The sequence below is a fragment of the Perca flavescens genome, chromosome 15 (assembly GCF_004354835.1).
Source record: "Perca flavescens isolate YP-PL-M2 chromosome 15, PFLA_1.0, whole genome shotgun sequence".
Classification (NCBI taxonomy): Eukaryota; Metazoa; Chordata; class Actinopteri; order Perciformes; family Percidae; genus Perca; species Perca flavescens.
Genome location: NC_041345.1, coordinates 5,476,284 through 5,503,378, shown reverse-complemented (window position 1 = coordinate 5,503,378; position 27,095 = coordinate 5,476,284). Strand labels below are relative to the sequence as shown.

Here is a 27,095-nt window from a genome sequence, read left to right as displayed (position 1 = left end):
TACAGCCCCTTTCATTTAGAAACAAATAAGAAACAGAGAGTGAACGGAGATTCATTAAGGGGGCTTGATTCAAAATGATTGAATCATCCAAAGACCTGAACTACCCAAAACAAATGCCACAACAAAGATGGCCGACCGTCTCTGACGTGTGTCACTCGAATGTCCCGAAAACTGCCTGAAGGTCCTTACGAAATAAACAAATTGGGGTCCTTTCTTGCGATAGGCTAGCTGTCGAAACCGTGTTACGAGTCACATTGTTTTACACAACTGTGGTAAATTAACAAAAATAACACCAATATATGTCGATTAGATTGTTTTGGGGATGTTGATAAAATCGAAGTTTCCTTTGGTTTGGTCATTTACGCCCTAACTGTCCCAGTAGTTGTGTTTTATAACGTCGAAGGGTTTTTTTTTCGGTCGCCGTCAACACAGCAGTAGCGTTAGCAAAGCAACCAAGCTAACGTTGTCAAAACCCACGTAACGTTAATTCTGATATTTAGCTAGCTAGCCAAACAAAATAAGAGGTAAGTTCAGTTGAAATGATGCCGTGTATCGATTGTTAGTGTTGTAGATGTATATATTTTTTTTCCTGTTTAAGGGATTACAGTGGCAAAATGTAACGTTACCTTGTAATTTCTCATAGTCGTATAAACCAATAAATCAATGTCGATGATATCTCGTAAATGGCCAACATGTAACGTTAACGTCTTCTGCAATGTTCAGAAGAAACCATTTGGGCTACGTTACTAGTTCGTGGATAGTATTAATTGAATAATTAATCTGTTTTGGGGTTGTTTTTCCACAGGGAGGCGTTGATGAGCAGTAATGTCTGGCATCGCTCTTAGCAGACTGTCCCAGGAGCGCAAAGCCTGGAGGAAAGACCATCCGTTTGTAAGCAGCAGCCCCTTGATCCCTATTCACTATCAACTCTTTTCCCCGTTTCTGACATCTCATAGGTTTATTTCCAGACGTGCATTACAGCTACTGACACAAAGCAGGTTACATTTTAGTAAAAGGTCCCATGACATGATGCTCTTTGGATGCTTTTATATAGACCTTAGTGGTCCCCCATACTGTATCTGAAGTCTCTTTTATATAGGCCTTAGTTGTCCCCTAACACTGTATCTGAAGTCTCTTTTATATAGACCTTAGTGGTCCCCTAATACTGTATCTGAAGTCTCTTTTATATAGACCTTAGTGGTCCCCCATACTGTATATGAAGTCTCTTTTATATAGACCTTAGTGGTCCCCCATACTGTATCTGAAGTGTCTTTTATATAAACCTTAGTGGTCCCCTAATACTGTATCTGAAGTCTCTTTTATATAAACCTTAGTGGTCCCCTAATACTGTATCTGAAGTCTCTTTTATATAGACCTTAGTGGTCCCCTAATACTGTATCTGAAGTCTCTTTTATATAGACCTTAGTGGTCCCCCATACTGTATCTGAAGTCTCTTTTATATAGACCTTAGTGGAGGGTGGGGGGTGGCCTTGACCAACTGCCGCTTTGCTCATTTGAAAGCCATGATGTCTCTCTCTCTCTCATGGGTGGGCCAAATTCTCTGGGCGGGCAAAGCAGAGAAAGGGGAGGTAACCTTGCTCCTTATGACCTCATAAGGAGAAGATTCCAGATCGGCCCATCTGAGCTTTCATTTTCTCAAAGGCAGAGCAGGATACCCAGGGCTCGGTTTACACCTATCACCATTTCTAGCCACTGGGGGACCATAGGCAGGCTGGGGGAATGCATATTAATGTTAAAAAACCTCATAAAGTGACATTTTCATGCCAAGGGACCTTTAACAAGCGCTCAGTGATGTTCTATGTGTGTTGTTAACCACACAGGGTTTTGTTGCTGTGCCCACGAAGAATCCTGATGGGACCATGAATCTGATGAACTGGGAGTGTGCCATTCCTGGGAAGAAAGGAGTAAGTTAGCTACAGTTGCATATCAAAGTGTTTTGATGTTGTCCGCCGCTTTCACACTTTCGTTCAGGATCACTTTATTAATGGCAGATTGTTACAGGATTGTCCTTTTGTTATGGTATTGGTCTTTCTGCATGTTAAACAACACACGCAGCTCATGCTTTAATAGCTGTCTCATGCATTTGTAATATTAACCACATCATATGGCATGACGAATAATTGTAAGTGATAGAGCCAGCTCATTGCCCACTTCCTGTTTAGATCTAGCCAAGAACAACCTACAAATATCACATTTACATTTACACTGGCCGACTACAAGAGAAAGCTGGCTGTGTCATAGAAAAAAAACTCACTCACTACGTACTGTGCACTTTACTATCTGGGTACAAAAAGGATTGAATGCAGGTATTGTTTGACTGGAGAAGTTTCTATACTATATTATATTATATATTATTTCGGCCAATAGCCAGGCCTACTGACGTTTCCACAGTGTTACTGAGGAAGTCTGTGACAAAGATGATGTACCTTTACTTAAACACACACACACACTCTCACACTCACTCACTTATTATGCACTTTACTATCCTATTGAACACATATTGCAGTATTGGGCTTACCACCATTGGTCACTTTATCTTGTTTTTGTAGTTTGCCTATATTTTGCTTTCCTTTTTATTTGCCTTTATTCTCTATTTACTTTAATTAGATTTTCTTATTGAACTTTGATTACTACTTACTTATTTACCTGTACTTTTGTGTTGCACAGTGCTAAAGAGCTACTAAACTATTTCCATTGTTTTAGGCACAAAGACAATAACGGTCTATTCTATGAGCAAGAAATTGTAATACATGAAGCTCATTTTATCTTTTAAACCTTGCACTAGAAAAAAAGTTTTGGAAATAAAAGGAGCAGTATCTGAAGTTTCCAAGCTTCCAAGTCCTTGATCCAAAACAAAAATTGCTTGGGTCATCATACAGAGAAAGGCAAAAGACAAGCTGAATTTCATGGAAATATGCCTCTAAGGTTAATCTTATATCCTGTCTTTTGGTAAGTCGTTTGCAGTAGTTTCATATTGTTTTGTATTTGCTTAAGCAGTTATTATTTCCATATTCTTTCATTAGACCTTGTGGGAGGGAGGACTTTACAAACTCAGAATGCTGTTCAAAGATGACTACCCTTCTTCACCACCCAAATGTAAGTACCACTCCACACCTGGTCCATAGTCTGATTCTATGTTCTAAGGGCAGACATTGACATGCAGCTCTATATCAAAATAAAAGAGAAAAGCTCAGGAAATAGGAGTTTTGGCAACAAAGTCAGTATAGCGAGTTCAGTCGGTACACCACCTTGTGTAAACAAGGAACCCTGAGCAAAAGATGACACTTTTTTTTTTTTTTTGATTGCTAAACGACCCTGGGCTCAACTGGAGCCACATGTGCAAAACTCTGACTCCATTCTGCACAGCAGCAGTTCATGTGGACCAAACTCTAGTTCGTTTTTCATTGCTTGAACACAGTTTTCAAAACTCTACGCACTTATCCCATGACTTTATCCACAACGTGCACAACATTGTAGATTTACAGCACTTTGTTCAAATGCTAACACACTGCTGTCAAAACTGTTAACCACACATTCAAAACAGAATAGATTTCAGTCGGGTGCCTATCAAACACTGCTGACTGCAATTTTAGCTGAAAGCCTAAGCAGGTGTCTTGTTTTAGACTAGTTAGTGAACATATACGGTATTTACGTATACAGAGAAAGTGAACATATACAGTATTTACGTATATAGAGAAAGCTCAGAAAGCCGATCCCAAACCGACAGCACTTTCACAGATCCTTTTTGTGTTTTAGAGACATTGACGGGGTTTTTTTCTACAATGACTATCATACTATGTCATTAAAATCTTCAGTTGTCCCATGTCAGTCTCTCTTCAGGCTTTACAGTTCTCACTTTCTTTTCACTCAGGCAAGTTTGAGCCACCAATATTCCACCCAAATGTCTACCCATCTGGAACAGTGTGTCTGTCCATCCTGGAGGAGGACAAAGACTGGAGGCCTGCCATCACCATCAAACAGGTCGGAACACTACACAGTCTCTCTTCTGCTAAACGTTAAGAGGTGTGACGAGATCTCTCCAGATTAAAACGTGACAAGGTCAAAATTGTCTCGCTGTCACAAGTGCAGAGCAGCAGCCAGTAGACTGAGTCTGGCCTGGTTGGTCTTAGAATACATTTGGCTTGAAAATGAGTCTGGCTTGGACCTCTAAATTAGCATAGAAGATCCCCCCCCCCACCCGTTCGCCAAAGTTAACTCTGAGTCCACTATTGCAGAGCGGTAGCGGAGTTGAAGTTGTAAAAAGCTGCCGGTAAAACCCAGCGTTAAGAGGGTACGGCCTCTCTCTCGTGCGGACACACACACACACACACACACACACAAACACAGTCTTCAAATGGTCATAAACCAATACAAGAGCAGCCTGCTTTCTTGTTTACTGCTGCAATGGAACGCTTGGTTACGTTACTGAAGACTATTTTTCCAGTCATATTTTTAATTTAAGTTTTTTTTTATTTTTCTAAATAGTGTTAAAATCTTGTCTCGTTCTTGTGAACCCAATCTCGTGTCTCTCCTCGTCTCGTGAGCTAAACGTATCAACAGTGGAGTTGGTTGCTTTACTTGTTAACCTGTTTACCATCAGGCTATATGCAACTGTGGCCATTTGCTCCCTGACTAGGGACCTATCATTGTACACTGCAGTGACTGAACGCAACTTTTTCTTCGTACTGTGTGGATCCAGGAGGGGGGGGAAGTGCAGTGAAGAAATGAATGCACGGCTAGTGAGCTTTCAAACAAACCAACAGACTATCACGCAGACTATCTGCACTCTGACTGGAGGATTGTTGACTGTGTTTTCAGATCCTGTTGGGTATCCAGGAGCTGCTGAATGAGCCCAACATTCAAGACCCAGCACAAGCAGAGGCGTACACAATTTACTGGTAAGTGTGGCTGCTTTGATGAGGAGAAAAAAACCTGTTGTCGCCAAAATATGACGAGGGACATTCGAGGCTTCAGTCAAAACCTCAGTAAAAGTTTTAAGGCCCTGTTTACACAAATACACTCGCGGGTGAAAACGACAAAATATTTTATCAGATGTGCCTTTCGTTTAGACGCCGACGGCATTTTCGGGGCTTAAAAAAGAGAAAGTGGAAATCTCCACTGTTCACGTTAGGCTAAGTGTGTGTGTGTGTGTGTGTGTGTGTGTGTGTGTGTGTGTGTGTGTGTGTGTGTGTGTGTGTGTGTGTGTGTGTGTGTGTGTGTGTGTGTGTGTGTGTGTGTGTGTGCGCGCATTGTTTTGAGCAATAACTCCACCTCCTCATCTGTCCAGACAATATTGTCAGCTTTTGTTGATCGCTTTGCGCTATTAGGGAGAGGAGAGGGAGAGAGGAGGAGGAGAGGGAGACAAGTAGAAGGAAGGTTCTACGCAGGCGTGGAATAAAAAGTGAGAACGCAACGCCACCTTTACGTTTCCGTCTAAACATAGCCTAAATGTGAAAAAAAATAAAATGTCATTCGGTTCTGCCCTACAAACGGCCATGACATGTCAGGGCAGTATGTCACAGACCTTTTGAGACTGAAGGCAAGTCATAACACAAAAGAGGAGCGAAATGTTTCTTGTTCTTTAGTACTGATATGTTCTCTTGGAAATGGAAACTCTAAATAAATTTGCATCGTGCATTAGCGTGGTTTAAAATGTCTTTATCTATTTTGTGTTCCAGTCAGAACAGGATGGACTATGAGAAGCGGGTAAGGGCACAGGCCAAGAAGTTTGCCCCCACATAGAGAGGAGAGCTGGCCTCGCCTGAGCAGCCTGGACGGACTGCTGGAGGTTACAAACTGGAGGCAGGCAGCACCTGATGGACCACTCCAATAAGAATCCAGTTTAGAGTATTATACTATTACACAGGTTTTCTTCTTCTTCTTTTTTGAAAACAACAAAACGTTCATTAAGAAATATTCATGCATTTTTAATGCATAGCTGGTGATCCTAGAACTCTGCTGTCAACACAACCTTTTGCTATTTGTAACTCTTGTATAATTCATATCTCCGGTCTTTTCATGAGTGCTGCTCAGCTCACTCCTGCCTCTCATTGATTCTGTAAGTCCTATTAATTTATCGACAGAGCTGTAGAGATAAGAAGTCCAAACCACTCTGTGTGTAGTTCAGTCGGTTGTGGCGGAGGAGGAGATTTTGTTTATTCTTACACTTCCAGTTTTTTTTATTTTATTTGATCAAACCCCAGAAGTATTGTAGATAGTGGCCGTGAAACGGGGACAAAGCAGTCAGACACACGAGGGAAGTCACTCCTCCCGTTGTCAGGGTTGGGAATCGAAATCTGGTTCAAAATTAGAACCCAATACAAGATGCCAAGAAGTGTGTGTGTGTGTGTGTGTGTGTGTGTGTGTGTGTGTGTGTGTGTGTGTGTGTGTGTGTGTGTGGAAAAAAGAAAAGAGAGGTCTAGTTCCTAAACAACTACACATTGGCAAAGCGATACATTTTGTGTTGTTTAGACAGTATTGGGAAGAGTTGCAAGCATGCGAGTCAGCTGTGCGCCATGAGCCACATTTTCTACTTTGCTGTCGTCGCAGCCCCCCCCCCCTCTCTCTCTCTCTCTCTCTCTCGCTCTCTCTCACTAAAACACACACACACACACACACATCATCACCATTCTCAACCCAGTTGTATGTTGTTTTTTTTCCCCCAAAGACGCAGTGAATGTTCTTTTGCGTTTCGGCTCGTATGTTGTTTTTATTGACCGCCACCTCGTGTATGAAGTAAACGTGGCTGCCTGTGTCTGTTTCTGTGCAGCGTTCTGAGCAGACACGGGCAGAGGGGAGCGCAAAGTCTCGGCGAGAAAACGCAGGTGCAGTAATGATATGAATAAATATGAACTGTGTAAAAGTTTTTTTTTTAAATACACCCCGCCCCTCAAATAATCGGGAATCAAGAATCGTTAAGAACCTGAATCGATAAGCAGAATTGGCATCAGAACAGCTGAAATCCAAACAAGACCCAACCTTGCTCGTTGTTCTCCAGATCCCTTGTTTTTGTTCCCGTCACATACGCCTCACATTTGAGTTCCCAGAAAGGCATCAAAAGAATACTGTCAAGTCGCCAACTTCAGGTAAAAGACAATCCTGGCACTTTTTATATCGGTTAGTAGCGAAACCAACTCAGAGAAGGGAAGACTTGCGAGAGATAAATGGGGCCCGTGAGCCAGGGCTTTGCTTTAAAATAATCTTACATTTCAGCGGAGCTAAGATAAGCTTACAGTGTGTTCACACCCAGGCGAAGCGATGTTTCACATCACTTTAATCGCGTGAGTTTGATCGCAGAATCACATTGGGATCATTTGTTTACTCACTTTACCCGCGTTGCTCGTGCCGGTGTAGAGCTGTAGAGCTTACCAGGTAGTCCAACTTCCTTGCTTACTTTTCCTTCTCTTTTGTCCGTTCTCTGTACAAATAATGAGGTACTATAGAGCTCTGGGTGCAGACAGCTACAGTTTGTACCTTCATTTCTGATACCACAATTTCAGGACATCAGGAGGATCTAAACACTGATTGGCTTTCGCGACACAGCGCCATGCGGATTTCTCCCTGCATTTTTGGCTGCAGGTTTGCGTCTTTGCATTGACTTTGCATGTAATGGTGTCGCCGAATTCGGGCGAAAATGCTTGGGTGGGAACACGCCATGAGTGTTCAGATTCTTTTTGTGAATCCAACTGGGAGTAAAGCTATTTGTCAGTTACAGTTTCAGTGTTGAACTACATGCACATTCAACACCAGTTTGTCATTTGCTTCCCAAAGCGCTACAATATGAGATAGAGGAGAACTTGTGTTGTAAGATAGAGAAGTTGCATTGTTACAAAAACGTTTGCTGTGTGTGTTTTTGTTTTGGCGCTCAATCAGTTAGACATAGCCTAGCATACCATCACTTGTGGTTATTTTCTCCCACAATGCTCACAAAATGAATACAAACCTGTATAAATCATGAAGCTATTAAATGTTCAAGTCAATCTGGCAAACAGAAGCTGAAGGATCCTCATTGGAATGGCCTCTCAACCAGCAAGGACGACATTTGAAAGTGCACTTGAGAGTAAGCGCAGACCTGAGATTTTTTTGCCTCTAAATATACGAGTGCATGTACATAATATAAATAATGACAAATTGTGGAAGTTATGTTTTATATTGTTTTAGCCAGTTGACATTTGTGTGTGGTATTATAACAAAGAACACAATAAATGGCATAAAATTGTGAAATAAAGTTGAATAAAAGGAATGTTTTGTGGTTTTCTTTTCCTGTGAATTTCTTTTCAACATAACTGGAGTTTCTATGGGAAAAGTCCAGGGTCTGAATTACAGGGGAGTCTGGGGCTTGGCTTTCCCAAAGAGACAAAAGTTAGTTTTTGTGTTCGCAGGTGGTCTGGAAAACTGATAAAATTAATTAAATGTAATGCAATGAATGATATAAGAAATATATCTGCATGCAGTGGCCAAGAATGTGTGCATTTGCAAACCCTTGGCGTTTCAGTTTTCACTGGTAGGGTACCGAAAGAAGTCTTTATTTTTTTTCTTCGTTTTGTCCTGTCAAATTTTTCTTCTACACATTTTCAGCACATATTTCTACGTCCCATATTTTCTGATATAAAACAAAATTTGAAAACGGGTCAATTTTAACTGCGCGATTTCATCCTGCACTTTATTTAACAAACTATTTTTCTTCCAATTGTTCTTGGTTTTTGTGCTCTTCATCAAAACAAGGCGTTCTGAATAGAGACTAACATAATTGTGCTAAATAAATGTGCGTACCATCTGTGGTACAACGAGGATGTTCGCTGCACATTTCTCTTAAAATGTCAGTTTTTGTGTGTTTTGTATTTCTTGTCCAGAGGTGAAACCTTATATTGGGTGTCTTGCGTGACATTCTTGAGAAATTTAACACCTTTTCGTTCGACTCGCCTCTCCCGCGGTGTATTATCTCAGTATGAGCTCAATTGGCCAAAAAGGTACAAAACCAGCAAAGACAGAGGTGAGAACATTGGGGTTGGTTTTTCTCTCTTTGGCTGCTTGCATGTTAACAAATGTGTTGTTGTTACTTATGATTTCCTCTGAACATGCTGTTCTTTAGGTGAGGGCAGTAGAAAGCCCTCAGGTGCTGTCCCTGTCGCTGCCTCAGCGTGTTGATCCTGGACCAGCCTTTCTGTGCAGCTATCACAGCCTGGGCTGCTGTCTTCACACCAACATATTTCCAGGTCTGTAAATCAACGTCCAGTCTCTTTTTAGTACGTTTAGTTCTATAAAAAGCCTCCTTCTATGCAGACTACCATGGGTGTGAGTGGTGCACAGTATATCTTCAGCTGTCCAAAGTACAGCTTCTGTGATATTAACCAGTTATTCAGTACTCATGATGTTAATATGTTGTACGGTTAACGTGACATTAACATCATTTTAAAGGCAAAGGCCACATGGACAACGTTGATAGTAAATCAAGGGAATTCGGAGTAGCCCAAACATGATCTGTCTTATCCTGCTGAATTATTCAGCTCTGAATGTTGCCAAGTGCACGGTTTGTGACACGCTAACTTACTCGTGCTGTTTGTATGCCATATTTGGTATGTTCAGAGGTGGAATTTACAGGGGCGATTTGGGTATTATAATATATTATATTGTGATTATACAACAAAATAAGTTACCAATCTGTGTTCATATTGTGGAGCAATACGCTCTTGAAATACAAAAAATGTATTTATCAAACTGAATAAATCCAGCCTGCACATAAAGACAAAACTGCTTTGCTTGCTCCATGGTGTTGTAAGTAAGACATCTGCTGAAAAAAGTTATTGTATTCATTAGCATGATTGCCGTACTGTTGAGTTCAAAAACATCCAAAACACCAAAGGAAGATGAGCCGACCAAACGCGAGCTTTTATTTTGAAAAGTCGAAGCTCGAGCACGGCACCAGCCTCCCGGCTGAGACGGGAGCAGAGACTGTATATTACTAATATATTATATTATGTTATTAATAAGGGCATGAGACAGGAGTTTTCTTTTTACTATGCAGCCATACCCGACTCTAATAAAAAGGCCGAAAAGGGGTAGAAAATCCAGCTGATTATCTGTTCCCTCTAGAGGTCTGGAGAACTTCCGTTGTGGAATCTGGATGCAGCGTTTTTTTGTTGCATTTGTTTTCGGGGTTTGTGTGCTTTTCTTTTTGCATCGTTTTTTATTCGCATCGCGTTTATGTATTTGGTTGTGTTGTGTGTATTTGCATCGTGTTTGCTGAATGCTGCGCATGTGTTGTCAAATTAATGAAGTTGTTTTTCTTTTTGCGTCGCTTCTTTTTTCGGGGTTTGCTTTTCTTTTTGCATCGTTTTTTAATTGCAGCGCGTTTGTATATTTGGCTGTGTTGTGTGTATATGCAGCGCGTTTGCTGAATGCTGCGCATGTGTTGTCAAATTAATGAAGTTGTTTTCTTAATTTGCTTGTGTTTTGTCTATATGCATCTGTTTTCTGAAGTTGCAGGGCGTTTGCACCTGTCGGCCACCGTACAACTAAACAGTGTAGGAAAATAAAGATGATGTACTCCTCTCTTTTAGAATTGTTTTTATGTTGACTAATAAAACACAAGACATTTTTTTTATCCAAAGCAACTTACAATTGCTATTTACGTCACACCCAGCAACTATGGGTTAAGTGTCTTGCTCAGGGACACATTGGAAGTGGGAATTGAACCCGGGTCTCCCACACCAAAGGTATGTGTCATATTCACCGCACCATCACCACCCCTCAAGTTTCAACAATGCAGTTATTACAGCAATGTGCACGTTGTCTTATGCTCTATTTTTACTTGGCTCATGAATTCAAAATAGCTCATAATCATGACCTCAGTCACATTCAACAATACTTGACAACATTGAAAAAATACAATATATATGTATACAGTATAAACAGTCTATATCTAAACCATTAAGCCATCTTTTGATGTTTGGCCCCAGAATCCTGAATTAACTGGATCGCCCACTCTTCTTCCACCATTTGAGATCAGAACAAACATGTCCTACTGAGGATGAATTGTAACAACTTTAATCATCTAACACTATCATCAATTCAAAAAATATTAAGCTGTTACTTTGGTTTATGACCTGCAAAACATTGACCTCCCCGTCAGCCTCAGCAAACGTGTTCAATTTGAATTCGCAAACGTTAACATGTCAAACTAAGATGGTACAGACATGGTCAATGTTATACCTGCTGAACATTAGCATGTTAGCATGCTGACGATAGCATTTAGCTCAAGGTGTACGTGCCCAAGTGCAGACTCATAGTTGCCAAGATGGCAGTACATTCTTAGTAAGTTCTGTTTAATTTTTCCCACTTTTTCTTCACTTTCCCATCTTTAATTGAACCCACTGAACCTTCTGTCTCTAGGGGCTCCTTTAACATGGAAATCCCTCTCCAGGGACTCTTACATCAGCCACCCTCCGACTGCCTGGCCTCCTGACCCCCACCTCTGGTACGGCCACAAGACCAATGAAATGGGTAGGTGCTCTATCTTCACTCCTATTCCTCCATCTCTCTCTGATTATTGTTCTGGTCCATCTGTTCTGATGTGCTTTTTGTATATCTTTCTCTGTTTGTGACTTGCATTTCTGTGCCTTGTCTGCAGTCCAGTGGACAGAGAGAAACATCGTGAACCAGAAGCTCGACAAGACACTGACGGAAATGAAAAAAAAAGCACCGCATAATTAGGCCCTGCTTACCAACCCGGAGACCACAACACACACTGCGCCCTTGTGATTCACACTTTGGGTTTCTTTGGAAACGCTGAAATAAAGTGTGATTTCCCACCTTACATGTTGTTGTCCTGTTGCTTAACAATAAACAAACAAAAGGAGGATTATGTTAGAGATGAAATACCACTAAAAAGATTATTGGTTAGACTAAACATATCCCTTTGGTTTAGGGTATACCAAACTGTAATAATTTCTGTTACCGCGTGGCCGCAACAATATCATGTGGGTGCATTTATTTATGCACTTTAAAATGTTTTTTATCTTTTAACTGCCTTTTTCTTCTCTTACCTCAATATGAGATCATCAATGAGGGATAAGCAATCAAGTAAGTAAAGTTTATTTTTATAGCACATTAAAACACAGCTCGCGCTGACCAAAGTGCTGTACATATAGCGCCTTAGCCACAGAATAATAAAATAAAATAAATACACTTACAGATACAGGGATGACTGTATGTATAAAACACAGACACAGCTACTCAAACTAAAACTAAAAGTCCCTACTCAAACTAAAACTTAAGGACCTAAACCGCTGAACGCTAGCAGCAGCAACCGAAAGGGTTACTCTCTCTGTGATGTGTAAAGGCAACAGAATGGAGGTGGTTTCAACAAAAACCACTGAAACTTGCCTTTTTGTCACAAACTGCTGGCTCTTCCACCAAGCCAGAACTATATAAGTATCTGTAGACGTGATCTGGTTTGTCCTTTGCTACACACAGAAAGGAGGTCGAAGGGACTGTTTGAAGTTGCACATGATTCAACAACGCACAAAAAAACTGACAAAATCAGTCAGCACAGATAGCATTGACAGACTGTTATTCACATGATCCTAATGTTAGGTGGAGACAGTTTACAGAACCTCTCCCATTCAATTCAATTTCGTTTATAGTCTCAAATCACAACAAGAGTTATCACAAGGCACTTTACAGATAGAGTAGGTCTAGACCACACTCTATAATTTACAAAGACCCAACAATTCCCCCGAGAGCAAGCATTTAGTGCAACAGTGGCGAGGAAAAACGTCCTTTTAGGCAGAAACCTCGGACAGACCCAGGCTCTTGGTGGGCGGCCATCTGCCACTGCCGGTTGAGACCGTAGACTGTATAATATTAATGGACAACGCATCCGGTTCGGCGGGAAGTGCCTTAAACCTGCATTCTATCTGAATTCCAGCAGGGGGCAGCATGTGCGGTTGCAAAAGGAGGTCATTTTCTGTAGAAGTCTATGAGAAAGTGATCCACTTCTCACTTGATTTATTACCTCAGTAAATATTAGAGTTCATGGTCTCAATTGCTAGTTTTAAGTCTTCTGCCTCACAGAATGATGTTCATTTTTTAAATTATGGTCTCGTTGATTTCAAAATCGGCGATAAAACGGGGGGGTGTTTTAGGGCGTGGCTATGATGTGATTGCCAGTGAAAGTGTGTAACGCAACGTGGCTCCTCCCTCACTCCTCCCTCTTGTCTAAAATCGCCACATCCGCAACCAGGATGGCTGCGCCCATAATGTCAAACTCGACGACGGATAGCAGATCTCCGCAAACCAATGGGTGATGTCACACATGCTCTGTCCACTAGTTTTACACTCTATGATTGGGACACAGAGACACTGAAACAGAAATACAGATATCTGTATCATGTCAAATGACCTATAAAGAGGGATTAAATAAAAGCCAACGCTTCACTATTCAGAATTGCACGTCATATTCGTAATGTGCCTGTTACACTGTGTGATTCCTGATATGCTTGATATTAGGAAACCAAAATGTGAACTATTTTCACTCTTGCACAGAATCAGTTATATTGTTAGTATTCTTAGTATGTTGTAGTTTGATAAGTTATCTTATTTTAGGTACATGGTATGAGTTCTACATGCCTTTGCTAGCCTCAGTTTAGCAAAGAATGTGTGTGTGCGCATGCATGCGTATGTATGACATTAAACACATGTAATGTACGTAGGATTATTCGGAATATTTAGCCATTATATGGTCAAAGTTGTAATTTGTCCAACTCAATAGTTGCAAAACTAGAATTCCAACATTCCCGTCAGCCTCATCTACACTTGTGTTTTGTGCTAATTACCAAAGGTTAGTATGCTAACACGCTAAACTCAAATGGTAAACACGGTAAACATTAAACCCGGTTAACATGGGCATGCTAGCGTTGTCATTGTGAGCCTGTTAGCATTTAGCTCAAAGCTAACCACAACAACAGCCTCTCATGAGTTTAGTGAACTCTGGCCTCTACTTCTACAGGAATCGTGCAGACTTAGACTTAGAGGTATAAAAAAACAGTGCATCATGTTATAGACTTTTTCGAGTTTTTTTAATGTGAGTGTGCCCTCCCTTGTCTGTGTCCCCCCTCATCAACAATCTTTGTGGTCTGTTGATGAAGACACAAACATAACAATCTATAACTAGCCGTCTTAGCAGCAGCCCGCCTCAGGCACCGTGCCTGACCTTTCGGCGAGAGATGCATACGCTCTTCCTTCTCTTGCACATCCTCTGCACGCTTCAGCCCTCTCTGCCCTTGTCTCTCCTGCTATCGCTGCTAGTTGATGCTGACACCTAAGTCATATAATGTTGCAACAGTTGTTTTGCTTATGCTTTGTGGTTGAAGGCCTATGTACAGCATGGATGAGTGTTGCACAATGGCCCTTCATTGAACTTTAAGTATAAGATGAACACTTGGAGATACTAGAAGATTGATCACACCTATTCTGTTTGCTGTGCCAGACTTACTGCACTCACATTTTGGCATTTGAGTGAGGGTGAAAATACACTCCTACAAATGTTTCTCTGTTTCGCCATTACTTTTTCTCCCCTCTCCATCTGCAACATGACTTTATTTTCCATATTTAGTTTGATTGACTTTCATTTGCACGGATATTTTTTGTCGATCAAATTCTCCAAGCAGCATGTCTGAGTCTTACATCATATTTTTATGACAACACGGAGGCCCTGACAGGATAACCAAAGCACGTTGTTGAAAATTAGGGACTGTGCGAAAATTATTGGGGTGGGATGCGGGCTGAACTTTATGTTTGAATTTAAAAAAAAATCAAGATCCTCAGGGATATTAGTATTTGGTTTGGATCCTCCCTCTGACTTGGGGAAAAAAATGCATTTGATTGGTTGTCTATTCAAACGAAGTAGATAATCAATCAGATGTTCCACTAAAGAAGTAATATCCTTTTGTATCCTAATGTATTAGACACTAAGAGCGACAATATGACAAGCTAACAGCCCGTTATTTCTCAACTCAACCCTGATTTGAAGCTATGGAACAATAATTCTTACATATCCCAAACCACACACTTTTTGTGGGATTAGCATTTGCAGAAATGATGGGAAACATAAATGGTGCATTATGTTTACTGAGCTATTTATTACCACTGTGAATGTACATAAGAGCACACACAAGGCGTGTTTTTTGCATGATCTTTTCTTTTACAGCAACTCTAGCAAGAAAAAGGGTAAATACAATATAAAAAAGACCATATCCTGCCCTCAGATATCAGACCACCCTACGTTTAGCATAAACAGAAAGATACATAACACCACCTCCCCTAATCATTTTTTTTATACATCTACTGTATTATTCCCCTTTGAAATGAAATGGTTTGTGACCTTTAAGTGAAGAGCAGGCTGCTGCTTTAACTTTTAACCTCATTGTCACTTTCCCGCTACAGAAGCACATGAGTAGTATATGTGTATATGTGTCTGCAGTGGTTGTGGCTGTAACAGCAGCGGTTTTGACGCTATGCAACTTTTTTTGTGTGTGTGTGCGCTGTTTGTATTTTAAATAACCCCCAAGGTTCCAAATCTGGTAGCTTTAGCCACTGTAATCCTCAGAATCTTCAGTTTTAAGATCGTTTCATTGACATCAACCACTTCATAAGACGTTGTACGATTCCCTTTGTACAACCCACTTTACGTTGTGATTGAAACAGGATGTGGTGTGCTTTGTATTTCTCGTTTTAGTTCAATTAGTATCCTAGCAGCGTCCAGGTATAGCTGCTGCTGTTGCTGGTGAGCAGGAGGAGGTGCTCTGCTCTACGGTCCCCTTCACCGCCCCCCTCCACCCCCTCCACCCCCTCCACCCCCACCCGTCCCCTCACACCATCACACACAGCTTCACGCGAGGCTTCCTGTAAGCCTCAGACACAGGCTGTGGTTACAAGTGGAAAATGTCACTGGGCACTCACAGAAGAGAGAGGGGCGCGAGTGAGGAGACAGAAGGATGAGCAACAGAGAGCGAGAGAGAGAGAGTTGCACAAGTGAGTGAGATAGTGATGTGCGAGTAGAAAAAACAGAGGGACAGAAAGAGACAGAAGAAAAAGGGCATCTTTTAAACTCGTCTGTCCAGCAGAGGAGAGGAGAATGTGGTTCCTCTCAGAGACCCCCCTGCTACCCTAACTGACCCGACGCTCATGAGGTACTGTATCACTTCCTACATACACTGATGCTATTCAAAAATAATACAAGAATAATGTTGTAACAACTTGAGTCTATGCATTGTACTACTTTCAATTTTGTACAGTATTGCACCTGCTGTTCAATTGCATTTACTGTAGATGATGATATGTCATTTCCCCGATCTGCTGTTATTATTAAGAACAAGTGGTTTTGTTTCTCCTGTACATTATGTTATAATATTAATCACGGTGACTCATCTGCACTTTCCATAAAGTTACATCCAGATCTGCTTAGTTCAGGCTTTGACGGAACGGCAACGACCGATGAGTCAGACTGGTGACGAACTGTGCGACGTTGAGGAAATTTATGTTCTTTTTCTTTGGGTCATATATTTATAATTTGTATATATAATCACATTATTCTGTTATAATCCTCACTGTTTTATTAGCAGAAATGCCTCCGTGTATAACATGTAGTCAGCCACAATAAACTAAACTAAGCATGACACTTAATATTTATCACTATGGCCGGTATAAAGTTCTTAATGTGACACACAGTTAATATATTGTCTGTAGTGCACCAGCACAGCTGCCTTTAGCCTCAGTCAGGTTTCACTTATAACTGCTAGTTGCCGCCTTCTCAGTATGAGTGGGCTGCTCAGTGTGGATCTACTATTGTTTTTTCACTCTCAAAACTATACAGCACCCTGATGATGATTAACTGATGCAGTTTCAGAACTGAGTTTCTCTCCATTAAAAAAAAATGCAAAAACATTTTCATACAGCTGTATGAACCTGTTTGGTTACCTGGTTACTGTTTTTAATCCGCCCAGTTGCTATGTGGTCGTAACCACCAAAATGTGTCAACTTTAAACACAAATCCCATGTGTTACTTAGATACGCTGCAAGCGCTACATACAACCCTTGTTGTTTGTTAAGTCTCATGTGAAAAATGTTCTGCCGAATACGTTCATGTATTTAATAGGGGGGGGGGAATCAATACAGCATAGCGTTGCGATATTTTCCGTGGCAATACTGTATCGATACACACACGCCAGCTATCGATCTATTGTTATATACGTATGTGTTGGTCAGTTTGTCTGCTTGACAATCCCATTTCGCAGCAATAAAATTGAAGTGAGATGAACAAACAGAGAAATTTATGTTTATGTTTATTTATTAATTTTTGGGGAAAAATTTGAAGTTGGAAAAAAAAGAAGGTAATAAATTGCAATGTTGTTAGGATAATTATTTATCAAAGAATGGACAAAATCACTGGCGTTCTCTCAAAGTTCGTTTTTCCTCGCAAGTAGAGTCAGTTTTACAGCACTTACAGCGCAAGTACAGAAAAGTGGCTGAAGATTGTTCACAACAGCGTCTTTTTAAAGGAGTCAAGGTAGTTATTCGGTTCATGCAATCAGTAGGTTTCTTCTTATCTCTAGTCAGGCCCCGGCATCTCCTCCACATGATGCACTCTGCCCTCAGGGATACAAGATCACTCAGCTTTTATGATTAACGCATGAAGGACAGAAATACTAAGACAGAGAAATACTAAAACAGCAGCAGATGGTAAGAAACTGCAGCAAAAACCGTTCTAAGGATAATGTTTCTAACAGAGATGAACAAACAGAGACATGCATCTTTTTAGATAAAATTGCAATATATCGCAGAATATTGCAATATGTTTAAAATCGTAATAATATATGTATCGTGATGGTATTGTATTGTGAGGCCTCTGGTGATTCCCATCCCTAGTATTTAATGGTGTTGATTCAGATTCTCATTCTAAAGTACAGCATGTATCGATCCTTTCTGTTCACAGTCCTATTGTGGTCAAGGCTATGGAGATCCTGGTGTCCTCATACGTTCTGCTGGTTCTGGCTTCAGTGCACGCAGCCCAATCTCACAAAGGCTCGCAAGGTACTGTATAACCGAGTGCGGTTGCAACTGAAACCGTCTCTATATTACTGCCCTTTCTCACTCATTCGAGCAAACATGCACTTGACGTGAGTCCATCTGCAGATAATTGAATAAACCCACGGAAAGACAAGTGTTGCCTCAAAGTGTTTATTTAAACAAGAATAGCCATCACAAGGCTCCAAAGATTATGTTCTTTCATTGAGTTCGTTTTGTCTTCCGAGTGAAGTTGTTATGTTTGAAGCGAAGTCTCTTCTCTGCAAGTCATAACATACATTTATGAATTACAGTGAAATAAGCGAAACATGACCACTTTCAAAGTTGAAAACTAGATCCCTCAAAAGGGAAATTTACTGATTTCGTTTAACCTTGCAACCGCCACTTGAGTATGTACAATGACACTGATAGAGAGAGAGACCTAGAGAGTCCTAATCTCCTTTTCTTTTTGTTATGTCTCTGTCACTCAAGGACTGTCCTGCGTAAATGACTTTGTCAACAATGTCAGCTGTACATGGGACAGCTCTCCAGTGGCTCCTGGTGTGGACTGCTGGATCGTTGGTGTGAAGACAACCTGGATCTCTGAGAACAACCAGAAACTACGCGTAAAAATGAGGTAAGATGTTAGAGATGTTATACGCATATATGCTTGTTTCCATTTTTATTTTTTATTTTGGAGTGGAAAACATGATAACAGCAGCTTTTCTGCAGCCATTAGTGGTGATTGTTGTCCCTTTTTTTTTTACTTAGTCGAAGCTGCAAGCTAAAACAACACAGAAACTCTCCTCCAGGCTGCAGTTTTGTCTTTGAAAATGAAGTAAGTCACTAGCACATCATTCATAAGAACATTTCAACATCTCTATCGATCTTACCCCCCCATGATCTTACCCTGTTGAATCTTTTTTGTGCAAATGTTGCTCTAGAAAAAAGAATAAATCCATAACGATAATCACAACACTCAACTTCTGTCTTCACTGTTTCATTGAATATATATTATGGGTCCCTCCAGGAATTCAACAGTTTTTCAGACATGCCCTACATCAGCATGCAGTGTAACGGGACGTTGGTGGAGAACATCACAAACTATTCACCATACAATCACAGTGAGTTTCCCTTTTTAGGTTGCTCCTGAAAAGTTATTCACAAATCTGGTTATAAAAGACATTTGACATAATTCATTACAAGGAAATCTTTTGAAGTCTTTACCAGGGTAACATGTTTAGGATTTGTATATAGGTTTATATTGGTGGGTTTCAAAACAGTGGTAAAGAGCAGGAATTAATTAAATGCGGGCTTTTCTTTTTGCGTGTGTGTGCGTGTTGGGCATGTGCGTGTTTGTTTGTGTGTGCATGTGCGTGTGTGTGCGTGCATACAGTCAAAATGCATCCTCCAGGAGTTCCCAATGTCAGCAGTACTGCCAATGAGACCAGGATATCATGGAGTCAAGACAGTCGTCGCTCTCACTTCTTCACATCCTTTGATTTCGAAGTTCAGATCAAAGAGAAAAAACAGACGTGGAACGTGAGTGGTCACTCATCATTCACTTGCATGCAAGAATGGCCATTTTATAAAAAATACAGCTCATATTTACTATAATCCTTTTTCAAAACATGCTATATGAGCATGATGGTATATCATAGGCATAAAATAACAAGATTAAGACCCTACAGCAGAGATCTTCAACAGGGGGTACGGGATCCCTAGGGGGTCCTCAGAGTTACTGCATGGAGGACACCAAATTGTTAATAAAAAAAAAATAGAAAATCCAGAAATATCCAAAATATTATTTGCAAATATAAATCAACATATTTGTGAAAAACACGTTACAGTAATGATAAGCTTACTGGCCTATAGATAAATATAAATATATATATATTTTTTTAAGTGTTCATATTATGCTTTTTGGCTTTTTCCCTTTCCTTTATTGTGTTATATAACTTTTTTGTGCATGTTATAGGTTTACAAAATTAAAAAGTCCAAAGTCCCCCCCAAAGGGACTTACCATCTCCAACAGAAAACACTGTTCACAAACTGCTCCAAACAGCTCTATTGTAGTCCAGCCTTTACTTCAGAGACCAACGTGGTCACTTTGGAACACACGTTATAATGCTCGCCTAGCTGCTAGCATGGCACACCCTCATACTCTGCTTCTGACTGGCTAGTAGTCCTTACCTAGGTACTGTCAGGGCATGCCCTCATACTCTGCTTCTGACTGGCTAGTAGTCCTTACTGTGCATGTGCGACTCCCAACAAAGATGGAACAGAAGTGAGATGCCTCACTCTGTAGATAAAACAGAGAGCTCAACACACAGGGTGAAAAGAGGAGCTACAGCAATGTGCAGTACAACCTCTAAATACAATTATAAACCTGAAAATCAGCATAATATGAGCACTTTAAGATTATTTTTGCGGCATTTTTAGGCCTTTATTTTCATAGGACAGATGAAGAAATGAAAGGGGAGAGAGAGGGGGAATGACAGCAAAGGGCTGCAGGTCAGAGTCGAACCCGCGGCCACTGCAAAGAGGAGTAAACCTCTATACGTGGCCGCGCGCTCCACCAGGTGAGCTACCCAGGCGCCCTCAAAGTTGAAGTTAAACCTGCAATAACGACATTGCCATCCATGCTAGCAGCGTGGCTAAAAGGTTGTGAGAGGCGTTCATTCTTTGATTTTCACTTTGTAGATACCTCACATTATATTTTATGGTGAGAATAAATTTACCTCGTGATTAGCTGAAGCATTTTGACAAATCCTTTCTGGTTGTTAAGATACACCCTAATTTTGATATTGGATTCCGTTATCAGGAGGCCAGAACTTTGTACACACAAGAAGAAGAGCTTAGGATATCTGCTTTGAAACTAAAGGGTCACCACGAGGTCAGGGTGCGAGTCAAACCCACTGAACCAGCCATTTGCCACTGGAGCAACTGGAGTCCAACAACAGCCTGGGTGGGAGCGACAGACATGGTGGAAACATCACAGGATCATGGTAACAACACTTTGCATTTCCAGGTTGTTTGAGGGACACAAGCTTACAGTTCTCATTGTAAATAGGAAACAGATGATCCCAGACCTGTCAGGGAAATGTAGTCATTCACCGTGCACAGACAAAAAAAAAAGCTACATCTGGGGTTGCTTCCTCGTAGGCTCTAGTAGGGCTCTGGTGAAATATTGGATCCATTGAAAGGAGTAAATCACACACAGACGTTTTATGAGGTTTTTACATTTGAAACCCATAATGAAATAATGTCAAGAGCCATTTATACACAGCATCTTTCCCTTAAAGGTCCCATGGCATGAAAATTTCACTTTATGAGGTTTTTTAACATTAATATGCGTTCCCCCAGCCTGCCTATAGTCCCCCAGTGGCTAGAAATGGTGATAGGTGTAAACCGAGCCCTGGGTATCCTGGTCTGCCTTTGAGAAAATGAAAGCTCAGATGGGCCAATCAGGAATCTTCTCCTTATGAGGTCATAAGGAGCAAGGTTACCTCCCCTTTCTCTGCTTTGCCCGCCCAGAGAATTTGGCCCTCCCATGAGAGAGAGAGAGAGAGAGACATCATGGCTTTCAAACGAGCAAAGTGGTAGTTGGTCAAGGCCACACCCCCACCCTCCACCTTCAGATACAGTATTAGGGGACCACTAAGGTCTATATAAAAGAGACTTCAGATCCAGTATTAGGGGACCACTAAGGTCTATATAAAAGAGACTTCAGATCCAGTATTAGGGGACCACTAAGGTCTATATAAAAGAGACTTCAGATACAGTATTAGGGTATAGTATATAAAACAGTATATAAAAGCATCCAAAGAGCACCATGTCATGGGACCTTTAAGATGCTCAAGGGGCAAAATAATATTCACAGGTTAGAACAAGTTGTAATGGTAAGACCTGAGGGAGAACAAAATGGATTTTCTGATTTACTTGTATACATGCATTTTACACATTGTAACGGCAGCTTTCTGTTTCAGACTGGCTTCTGTTTTGGACATCATTGGTAATATGCGGAGTGATGTTGAGCTTGGGTCTCATCACTGTAATGCTGGTCGTTTACAGGAGTTGTTCAAGCAGGGGGTGAGTATAGTGTTGGCGTGTGTGTGTGTGTGTGTGTGTGTTTGTGTGCATGCATGTGTGTGTGTGCATGTGTGTGTGCATGTGTGTGCATGTTTGCATGCAGGATGTCTAATTTAATGAATCCCTGTTGCCGTTTCAGGCTCCTCAAAGGGAAGCCAGTACCAAACCCTTCAAAATACTTCCACTCTGTCCACGGAGGAAATCTAAAGGTAAAATGAAATGTTCTCACAAAATATTGAGCATTGTTACCACTACATCCTACCACATAGAACATTTTTTAACAAATGTGCTTCACAGACTGCAAGCTTGCAATATTCAAGTATGATTAACTTTTCACTCCAATTTCTTATTTACATTTTTTTTCCTTTTCTTTCCAGCTGTGAGATATGGTAAATAAACTTGTTAGGCTTTCTATTCAACATTCGTCTGTAGACAATGATTCAATTGACTAATTGTTGGCTTTTTAGTCTGCTCACATAGACTAAAATGATAATATCTTGCAGCTCAAGACTGTGATTCACAGCCACAACAGAGACATTTAGGTACTCATCACAAACCAATCAATAGGCTGGGGCATTGGGATGCCAGAAATAGATTTTGTCTCTAATGTGTCTCCCCTCTCCTAATTGGAGTACCCCAGGGCTCAATGCTGGGACCAATTCGCACCTACCTGATTCTCACTGTACACAGTATGCTTACTCATGGCTATATCCTACAGTACATACTGCTAACACTCCAGTGGTGAAACAAGTATTAAGATTATTTGGTTATGTGAAAGCAGCAATACCACACTATTGACAAAACTTCTATTAAAAGCATTTAAAGTCTAAATTAATTTGTATTCTACAAATAACTATAGCTGTCGAAAAATAATGTTTCCTTCTGAAATGTACTGAAGTAAAAGTATCATCAAATGTAAACTCTTAAGTAAAGTACCCGTCAGTTTACTAGCCTCGAGGAGTACTACTTGCCCTGTGAAAACAGTATAATATCTTTTGGGGCTCTGGAGGAGCTTTGTCAAGTCTAAGAAAATAACCCAGATGATGTCATAGTGATGTCATCAGGGTTATCTGAATTTGGGCTTGTAGACTTGTAGATTTATAACCAAAATCCTGTGTTACACAGAGCAGGATTTAAGATGTGGGTGTTTACCAGGAAGGTAGGGGATGAGACAAATATGTTAATGGTTGCATTATGGGAATTGTAGGATCCAGAGTTTTTGGGGCTTGACCCATACAGAGGACTAAGTTACAATATCTCTGCTGATTCAATTTTGACAATGTTTTTTTTTTTTTTTTTTAAATCTGTCTTGTGTGAGTCCCACAACATCATAAACATAAATTCAATACAACTGCTTTTGTCCTCTAATGAGCATAATTCCCCTGCAAGTATACCACCTAAACTGTCACCATCCGTGTATGAATGGGCGAATGAGAGGCAAATTGTAAAGCGCTTTGTCCGGTAAGGTAGAAAGACGCTATATACATGCAGACCATTTACCATCAAGCAGATCGGGCCAAGGAAGTAGAGACTTTGCTATTAGGGACCCCTCCGCTATTAAATTAATTTCTTGCTTATTTTCAGTTTGGTTTCAGGTTAATAAGAAGTAAAGGCGTGTCACTCGCCACTCACCACTGACTACCAGGAAAAGGACAGCGTGTATCTTCTTTAAACCGCAAAAAAAACGACCTCTTGGTGTGGTTTGTCTCTTGCTTGTATTCAAACGAACCCCCGAGAACAAACTCAGACTTACATACAGAGCACTTTCCGAAAATCAGAGATAATGGCTCTCACATACAGTACAGGCCAAAAGTTTGGACACACCTTCTCATTCAATGCGTTTCCTTTTTATTTTCATGACTATATACATTGTAGATTCTCACTGAAGGCATCACAACTATGAATGAACACATATGGAATTATGTACTTAACAAAAAAGTGTGAAATAACTGAAAACATGTCTTATATTTTAGATTCTTCAAAAAGTAGCCACCCTTTGCTTTTTTTGATAACTCTGCAAACCCTTGGTGTTCTCTCAATGAGCTTCATGAGGTAGTCACCTGAAATGGTTTTACCTTCACAGGTGTGCCTTGTCAGGGTTAATTAGTGGAATTTTTTTCCCTTATTAATAAAGAAGCAAAGGGTGGCTACTTTGAAGAAACACATTGAATGAGAAGGTGTGTCCAAACTTTTGGCCTGTACTGTACATAAAAAACACTCAGGACTCATGACTCCAAATATAAAAAAAACACTATTGTGTCATTCTTCAGGTGTATTTTCTACTCTAAATCTCTCTTTCTTTTTTCCTAGAAATGGCTGAAGCCTCTGCCAGCTTCTGAGTCGTTCTTCGTGGCCCAGCCATGCGACCGCATCTCCCCGGTTGAGTTGTGCGAAAGCTGGGATGTGGTCCCCTCCACCTCTCCCTCCTCCAGCACCACCAGCGCCCTGCTTCACTTCAGGAGCTACCCCTCGGCTAGCTCAGCCACCAGCAGGGATGTTGACCATTCCTCCTACTCTTCATCCTGCTTTTCTAACAAGGGCTACTTCATGTCCACCTCCTCCGGGAGCTCAGCTCGATCTGACCCCAATCCTGCCTACTTCACCTATCATGATGATTTCTACAATCTGCACAACAGCCACAACCTTCACGTCTCCCTCTGCCCTTCGTTGGACACCTCTCAGACCTATGAGAGCTTGAAGAGGGAGCCGCAGAGCCCAGACTCTGGCTTTGGCCTCGGAAAGGAAGATGAAGAAGGCGAGGACGATAAAATGGTCGTGGATGTGGAAGGGAAAGAGGTTTCGAACGATCACCATAGCCCTCCTCTTTTCATTCTCCCTTTCCATCTTCCTTCCCGGATGTGCCCCCCCTCCTCTGCTCCACCCCCTCCTAACGCTCCCAGTTTAACTCCGATACCCTCTGATAGCGAACAGGAAGATGTACCTTTGGTGGCTAGTAGTGGCAGCTACGCCGCCTGGCCTATGGCTGATGCCATGTGCAGGTCTTCCTCCATGCCTGTGGAGCCCTGTAAAACAGGGTATCTGACCCTCAAAGAGCTCCAGACAACATTCAGCAATAAATCAATCTAAAAACGTACCTGGAATAATCCCCGTGCGATCATTTTAAAATGGAATGTGTTTGCATCACTAGCGACCCGACTGTTTATTCTAATCTGATTGCGAAAGTGAGTATCTCTGACTCAAGAGCGTTTTGACAAAGAAAAAGAAATGCATTCATGCAAATTCAATGATTTTCATGCTTCAAACCTGCAGTGATTCGTCAGTTGGTCACATGGGGGCAGCAGAACAAGACTGAGCTATATTAGCATTCCTTTTGAGTCGTGTTTCTGGCCACTTGATTAATGTAAATCCGATATTAATTCTCTTTTTTGTTGCATTTTTGCTGAAAAAAACAAACAAAGTTAATAAGAGCGGTGAGAGTGAACCAAAACAGTAAAGTTGTGGAGCGGGAAATCTGCAGGGTCGGGTGGTAATTCAGTGCTGGTACAACGCAATAAAGGACCCCTTTCACATTACACATGGTCTTTTGATCAAGAAAAAAATGATTGGAGCAGCTTTTAAATGAACTTATACAAACTGACATTGTTCTGTCATTGTTGCTATATTCACTCCAAATCAACATTTGATTGACTTTGCTTACTAAGAACAATAGTTGTACAGGAATTTGTCTTCATGAGATTGGTGTAAATGAAGAAGTTCCGAGGGACGGTCAGGCACAGAAGGTTCAAGAACAACCTGACTTTAAAAGAACAACGTGGCTTTGAAGCCAATGTGAAGGGATAGAGCCAGACATATGAAGGTGAGTAAAAATCAACCAGTTGGGCGCCTGGGTAGCTCACCTGGTAGTGCATGCGCCCATATACAGTACAGAGGCTCAGTCCTTGGCGTGGCAGCCGCAGGTTCGATATGGACCTGTGGCCCTTTACTGCATGTCATTCGCCCTCTCTCTACGCTTTCATATCTAAGCTGTCCTGTAAAGTAAAAAAATAAGGCCTAAAATGCCAAAAGAAATAATCTTAAAAAAAAAGAAATCTACCAATTGTGTATACTGTTGCAGAATGGTGTACGGTACCTAATTGTTGACTATACGTTGAAAGTTTTTTTCAATTGGCTTTATTTGCATTAGTGTTTAAATACATATTAAACATTGCACGAAGCAGAGCGTGAAAGTAGACATTACTTTAAACTAAATGCTACTGTCTGTTATTAATGACTGACACAGTTTTGTTGTTTGCTTTTTATTACTTTAACTTAAATCTTACTTTAGACATTACATTGTAAGAGCTCTTTAAATCTACTAATATTATCGCAAAATAAAAAATTCTTCATTCCTGCAGGCAGATCTGGGATTTTTTTTAAGCAGTGAAACGTGATTTAAATGTGTTTTGATTATGTAAATAAATAATAAAAATAAATTACTTTTAATAAAGAATGTATGAGCATCCCTTTAGAGTCGCATCGTGCAAAAAGATATATTTGTAGAATATGACATCTGTAATGGTTCGCATGACTCAAGCTGTTGAATACATTAAATTAATAGATTTTAGTCTGTACTGATCTACTGTCAAAATGAAAGGCAGCTGGTTTGTCATTTGTTTGTACATCTTTATAAAGGATTTCATGCTGTTTAAGATATCAAATCAACTCCTAATTAATCATCATTAATCATGTTTCCACCTGGTAAAGTTTACTATCTACAATAAAAAAAAAAATCTTTGTGTAAACAAGCATTGGTATCATATTTATTAGATTGCTATTTCTAGATTCATGTAACTCATTGAGGTCAGTGGTAAATGCTGCTGCTCTTGTCGCCACACATGCAGTTTATTTCCGTTGCACTCAGTGACATCTGCGCAGAGACCAAACAAAATAAAACTTCTGGTAAAAATGGGTCACCCTTT

The 27,095-nt window shown here is 40.7% G+C and overlaps 3 protein-coding genes across 7 annotated transcripts; all 3 read left to right on the top strand.

Moving 5' to 3' along the window:
• The first annotated feature begins 181 nt into the window (after positions 1–181).
• Positions 182–8,274, top strand: LOC114569929 (SUMO-conjugating enzyme UBC9). 2 transcript variants are annotated; one of them, XM_028600087.1, is made up of 7 exons: positions 182–524; positions 806–891; positions 1,842–1,925; positions 3,045–3,117; positions 3,893–4,002; positions 4,840–4,919; positions 5,700–8,274. In XM_028600087.1, the coding sequence occupies exons 2-7, from the start codon at positions 826–828 to the stop codon at positions 5,761–5,763; spliced, it is 477 nt and encodes a 158-aa protein (XP_028455888.1). In that variant the 5' UTR covers positions 182–524; positions 806–825; the 3' UTR covers positions 5,764–8,274. The 2 variants fall into 2 exon arrangements, with proteins under 2 accessions (XP_028455888.1, XP_028455889.1); XM_028600088.1 differs by having other exon boundaries at positions 191–272.
• A 447-nt stretch (positions 8,275–8,721) lies between these two features.
• Positions 8,722–11,768, top strand: cimip4 (ciliary microtubule inner protein 4). Of its 3 annotated transcripts, none has more exons than XM_028600612.1 (4): positions 8,722–9,013; positions 9,113–9,236; positions 11,413–11,523; positions 11,656–11,768. In XM_028600612.1, exons 1-4 carry the CDS (start codon positions 8,969–8,971, stop codon positions 11,727–11,729), a joined length of 354 nt encoding a protein of 117 aa, XP_028456413.1. In that variant the 5' UTR covers positions 8,722–8,968; the 3' UTR covers positions 11,730–11,768. The 3 variants fall into 3 exon arrangements, 2 of the variants coding, with proteins under 2 accessions (XP_028456413.1, XP_028456412.1); XM_028600611.1 differs by having other exon boundaries at positions 11,651–11,768; XR_003694487.1 differs by lacking the exons at positions 8,722–9,013; positions 9,113–9,236 and adding an exon at positions 10,697–10,736 and having other exon boundaries at positions 11,651–11,768.
• Positions 11,769–13,669: 1,901 nt separating this feature from the next.
• On the top strand, positions 13,670–27,080 carry il2rb (interleukin 2 receptor, beta). 2 transcript variants are annotated; one of them, XM_028600686.1, is made up of 10 exons: positions 13,670–13,861; positions 18,014–18,111; positions 18,577–18,721; positions 18,856–18,922; positions 19,115–19,208; positions 19,481–19,626; positions 20,909–21,092; positions 22,074–22,176; positions 22,316–22,385; positions 24,487–27,080. In XM_028600686.1, the coding sequence occupies exons 2-10, from the start codon at positions 18,033–18,035 to the stop codon at positions 25,261–25,263; spliced, it is 1,665 nt and encodes a 554-aa protein (XP_028456487.1). In that variant the 5' UTR covers positions 13,670–13,861; positions 18,014–18,032; the 3' UTR covers positions 25,264–27,080. The 2 variants fall into 2 exon arrangements, with proteins under 2 accessions (XP_028456487.1, XP_028456486.1); XM_028600685.1 differs by lacking the exon at positions 13,670–13,861 and adding an exon at positions 15,903–16,211.
• Positions 27,081–27,095: the final 15 nt, after the last annotated feature.

What these genes read in the sequence shown, in the direction of transcription:
- LOC114569929 (XM_028600087.1), top strand. Translation starts at nt 826, where the DNA reads ATGTCTGGCATCGCTCTTAGCAGACTGTCCCAGGAGCGCAAAGCCTGG. An exon ending in CCATTCCTGGGAAGAAAGGA is followed by an intron (nt 1,926 to 3,044) that starts GTAAGTTAGCTA and finishes TTCTTTCATTAG; the next exon opens with ACCTTGTGGGAGGGAGGACT. An exon ending in CTGCCATCACCATCAAACAG is followed by an intron (nt 4,003 to 4,839) that starts GTCGGAACACTA and finishes CTGTGTTTTCAG; the next exon opens with ATCCTGTTGGGTATCCAGGA.
- cimip4 (XM_028600611.1), top strand. Translation starts at nt 8,969, where the DNA reads ATGAGCTCAATTGGCCAAAAAGGTACAAAACCAGCAAAGACAGAG. An exon ending in CAAAACCAGCAAAGACAGAG is followed by an intron (nt 9,014 to 9,112) that starts GTGAGAACATTG and finishes GCTGTTCTTTAG; the next exon opens with GTGAGGGCAGTAGAAAGCCC. An exon ending in CCACAAGACCAATGAAATGG is followed by an intron (nt 11,524 to 11,650) that starts GTAGGTGCTCTA and finishes CCTTGTCTGCAG; the next exon opens with TCCAGTGGACAGAGAGAAAC.
- il2rb (XM_028600685.1), top strand. An exon ending in CTATTCACCATACAATCACA is followed by an intron (nt 19,209 to 19,480) that starts GTGAGTTTCCCT and finishes GCGTGCATACAG; the next exon opens with TCAAAATGCATCCTCCAGGA. An exon ending in TCCACGGAGGAAATCTAAAG is followed by an intron (nt 22,386 to 24,486) that starts GTAAAATGAAAT and finishes CTTTTTTCCTAG; the next exon opens with AAATGGCTGAAGCCTCTGCC.